The sequence below is a fragment of the Cornus florida genome, unplaced genomic scaffold (genome assembly GCF_030987335.1).
Source record: "Cornus florida cultivar Cherokee Brave unplaced genomic scaffold, ASM3098733v1 CherokeeBrave_3.0.0_Hap2_Chr11, whole genome shotgun sequence".
Lineage (NCBI taxonomy): Eukaryota > Viridiplantae > Streptophyta > Magnoliopsida > Cornales > Cornaceae > Cornus > Cornus florida.
The window spans coordinates 75,589,125-75,593,609 of NW_026775581.1; the positions used below are offsets into that span (position 1 = coordinate 75,589,125).

The 4,485-nt window shown below is 34.2% G+C and overlaps 1 protein-coding gene across 1 annotated transcript; it reads right to left on the reverse strand.

Annotated features, from left to right (window-relative positions):
- Nucleotides 1–271: 271 nt before the first annotated feature.
- LOC132285607 (valerianol synthase TPS8-like) lies at nt 272–4,028 on the reverse strand. Its single transcript, XM_059787797.1, has 7 exons — nt 3,816–4,028; nt 2,841–3,117; nt 1,949–2,321; nt 1,634–1,852; nt 1,279–1,417; nt 938–1,186; nt 272–804 (listed from the first exon to the last, which is right to left on the reverse strand). Exons 1-7 carry the CDS (start codon nt 3,939–3,941, stop codon nt 508–510), a joined length of 1,680 nt encoding a protein of 559 aa, XP_059643780.1. The 5' UTR covers nt 3,942–4,028; the 3' UTR covers nt 272–507.
- Between the last annotated feature and the right edge of the window lie 457 nt (nt 4,029–4,485).

A 4,485-nucleotide genomic window follows, 5' to 3' on the forward strand; every position in this document is an offset into this window, starting at 1 on the left:
AAGTGTTGTTGTGTGCTTAGAACAAAAGACAACCCAATTGGGTAACAAACAAGAGGGTACACAATAGTTACTCAAAGCCCATATATCAAGCCCATTGGCATTGAATATTTGACCATTGGAGATAAATTAATTCAATCTTTCTAGTGATCAGTTTTGCTACTGTTATTCTGAGTTGTAAACATGTAATATCTTTCTCCAGCTCCAAGAATATTTTTGAGTTACTATTTTTGAAAAATAATGCATGAATCCACTGTAATGCCTTGGCTATTATCATCAGAGACGAGTATATCAGAATTTCATACAACTTTAGACGAAGCATTTGTAGTACTACTAATCATATTCAGTCCATTACATTACATCAAACGCGAATCTCAAACCCTTCATAAAGTGAACACACCAACCCAAATTATTATTATTGTTCTTGTGGTTTTTTTTATTTTTCTTTTTTTCAAATCAATTCATCTTCAGAGAAGAAAACCAACCACAATGTAAACAGCAAATCCATGCTCATATGGGTATGGGAACGATGAACATCGAGACAATGTGATCTTTCCACACTTTTTCTGGATGAGTATATCCATCACCATTCTTGAAAAGGACATCCATTACTCTGGTTAGGTTGACAATTCTCCTTAGAAGATGCATCGAGATGGAGTTTGGCTTCAAGCATTCCTCATTGATATCTTTCCATGCATTTTCAATCCTTCTATTGAACTCATCAGTTACTTCTTCTTTGGACATGCCTGCATGCTCCTTCATGTAGCATATAATTCCTGTAGCGACGTGTCCCCTCTCCTGTTCTTCCTTCAAATGTTCAAGATTTATAAATATTAAGATTCGATTATTGTGGCTAGCATTTCATTTTCATTTAATTTTTTTTTTTTTTTTTTTCATTTCCATAGAAAGTATTGTAAGTAATTACATATACATAACATACCTCATAATCTACTATGTCGTCCATGAGCCTTACAATTGTACATGAAGCAACAAGAATTTTAGGTTTATTTTTAATCCAATCAAAAGCCTCAGTTGTACCAATTTCTCCCATGCCCATAAAGGATGATGTTGTGAGCAGGGAATAACCAGCGGTGTTAAGTGCGTTGCCCATATACTCATTGAATGATGGCACATATCCTTCATTAAACCACTTAGCCTCTACGTAGTAACTCCCAATAAGTTCTTGTAACTGATAATGAGTTAAAACAAATAAATCCTTGTTACTATTAGGATATATAAGGTGGAAATAATAGTTCTTTTTAGACCATGAAAAGGACATACTGCATTTTTTGAACCACAAACGCTATAGGATCTTTCCTGTTTTGTCATTTCCTTTTCAAATTCTTCGTAGAGATTTAGGAGAGCTCTATACAATATCTTCATATAATCTGGGAGCGGATTGACGGCGCTCATGTCCCACCTAAAAATTAACCGGTCAATAATTTCCTTTTTCATTTAATATAGTAGACCATGAGAAAATGAACAAGAAATTTATTTGTTAGCATGCACAAGAAAAGACTATAGAACTTATGCAATTCATAAGCTACAGTTTGAAGGCCTGGCCTGGTCTGGTCCACAAATTCGATAAACCTATCTTCTTTACAAAAACAAGAACTTAGAGTTGGAAATATTATACCTTTGCACTGCATCTGTAAAAGGATTGAGTTCTTCAATTGTACCATATGCATCATATGTATCATCTAGAATTGATGCCATAATAATAATTTTGGCGAGCATGATCCGTCCAAAGGAGTAACAAGGTTCAAAATATGCTGTCATAGCCCAGAAATAGCACTCAACCACTCTGTTCCTTGAGTAAGGAAGTCTAGAGTCAAAGTCTAGTTCTTTCCACCACCTATATACAATAGAAAAGATGAATCAGATTTACACAAAATGCATCCTTTCTTTCCCTCTCCACATACACACACAAACGAACACCCTGGTATATTACCTTGAGACATGGCATAGTTCTTGCTTGTGCATCAATTGTACTAGATTGAAGTCAAGCTTTGCAAGTTTCAATAACAGATCATTCTTTGAAGCATCTTCTTCATAGACAGAGATGTAATGCCTTGCCTCTGATCTTGGGAGGCCTTTGTGGAGGGGTTGCTTTAGGGCATGCATCACTTGCTTTGCAAGAAAAGGGCTTAATTCGGTTACCATGGACTCAAGGTGAGTGGTGGTGAAAGCAAGAGCCTCATCTAGAATATCTTCTCCGTGTATCCTCAAATGTGCAGCTTCATACAAGCTTAGCATCCCCATAACATCCCTAGTAAGGTTCTCATTGAATTTACCATTGTTGTCTTTAAATTTGATGAAGACATCTGTTCCACAGCACACAATACCATATAAGCCATTTATGTTAAAATTGAATAGAGAAACAAAGTATGAAAAACACAAGGCAATAATATACGTGGTTCAACCATTAGAGCTTACATTCACGGCACACAAAGCCCAAAGGGCTACATATCTTTTATTAAAATAATCTCTCTTTTTATGCCCAATACAATGGTGAAGACTCTTTATATAGGAGAAGAAATAATGAGAATAGAAAAAGATAGATATAGGAAACAATATCAATATTGAAAAATTTTTATCCACAAATCCCTCCAGTATCTTCAATAAAAAGAAACATCAATAATGGAGAATTTTCCTCCATTGATTCCTTCAATAACAAATATAATAATAAATCTTCAACAATCGAAAAGAGCATCAATACTGGAAGATTTTCTCCTCCATTGATTCCTCCATTAAATCTTCAACAATTTCTAAGTACAAGTTGTGAATTGCATACTTTTATATAAACATTTATGTAAGTGATCCATGAAGGGCTTAATAATTACCACAAGATATGTTATGACCATGTTGTCTGAATACTCGAAAATGAACAGCAGCTATGAACAAATCATTGCAGTCTTCATTATTTTCAAGGTGAACATGAGAATGAAAGATTTGTTCAAGCTGCTCTTCGATCTCTTTCTCGAAGTGATAGAAAATACCAAGGCGCTCAAGTGTGTTGGTCAAACTCATTTTCTCGGCCGTTGTACTTTTTGCATTTACTAGCAAACTTCTCACTTCTTCTTTCAACACTTCAATCTCTTTAGAATGCAATTCATATGCCTGCATCATACAAAAATAACATAGCAACTTAATTAACTTATGCATATATGGAGGCATTGGTTATAAGTTCTCTCGAGAACAGTTACTTGTCCGAGTGATTTTTTACAATCGTAAGAAGCTTGAGAAATTATCTAAGTATGCATGGAAACTGTTATCAAGATAGCATAAAATGAATGAAATTGATAAATCATGCATGACATGTTTCATTGGCTTTGAAGTGAAATAAATTGCTGTCTGAAGAAAAGATATGCTCTGCACATAATAGGGAACACGTAAAGTGATCAGTGAAATCTAAAAATAAAAATAAAAAAATAAAAAAATAAAAAATAAAAAAAAACCAAAAGCAACTAGTAATTTTGGAATGCGCATAATTATCACATGAAACATCGACACTCAGGCTATGCTAAATTGTGACATATCTCGCGTCATAAAAGGAGAACTTGATAACAATTATGTGTAGATGCCTTCAAACTAGAAGGGTGGGTTCGTGACAGATGGTATCAAATCGATCAATCCATGAGGTAATTTGCGAAAGAAAAGTACGCAAATCCAACAATATCTACACAATGAGTTGTGTAAATATTTTTGAGCGCTATATTATGGCCACCCATTGTGGTAATCTCTATCTGACACATACACTCGCAAAAAGTATGTGTATATATATACACACACGCGCACACCACGTACATAAATGTTACCTGGTTATCTAGAACAAATGAACTGAAACGATCACCCCATAAACTAGGCTTGAAGTTTGCCAAAGGGCGAGGAGTTTCGGACTGCAGGCAGTTCATCGGATTACCATGAACTGTGGTGGAGGCCATTTTTAAGATGTATGGATTGTGACTAACTTTTCTTGATACCAGGAGTTAAAAGAAAGGCTAGCTATGTACTACACCCTTCTATCCACATGCATATTTATAGAGAAAAATGGAGTGAATTTAGTTCGTCTGCATTTTAGATTTATCAATATGCATGTTTCACATATGTTATAAGAACATTACATTTACCTTTTATGTAGTCGATAATGAATAGACCTTAATCCTTTCTGTTTGTTTGGATTGGGTCAGCTAACATATGCATCTTTAAAATGTTTAATTGTGAAGAAAAAAAAAAGAAAAAAAAAAAAAGAAAAGAAAAGAAAAGAAAAAGGATTGACCTAGCGGTACCAGGCCCTATTTTCCCAAGGAAGGTCAGGGTTCGAACCTTAGTAGAAAGACATGTGTGTGAGTATCAACTAAGAAAAATAAAATAAAAATGTTTAATTTAAGGTTTTTATGGTGTACCTAGTACTATTTCTTGGAATATCAATTTTTTTTTTTTTTTAGTTAAACCAATTTCAAAGTTATACTACTAAATATATAGGTT

Bases quoted from the DNA above. Each gene is read 5' to 3' on its own strand.
- LOC132285607 (XM_059787797.1), bottom strand. From the start codon at position 3,941: ATGGCCTCCACCACAGTTCATGGTAATCCGATGAACTGCCTGCAGTCC. The intron at 3,118-3,815 runs GTAACATTTATG...TGTATGATGCAG, and splicing joins CATTTGTTCTAGATAACCAG to GCATATGAATTGCATTCTAA. The intron at 1,853-1,948 runs GTAATATACCAG...TATTGTATATAG, and splicing joins GAACTATGCCATGTCTCAAG to GTGGTGGAAAGAACTAGACT.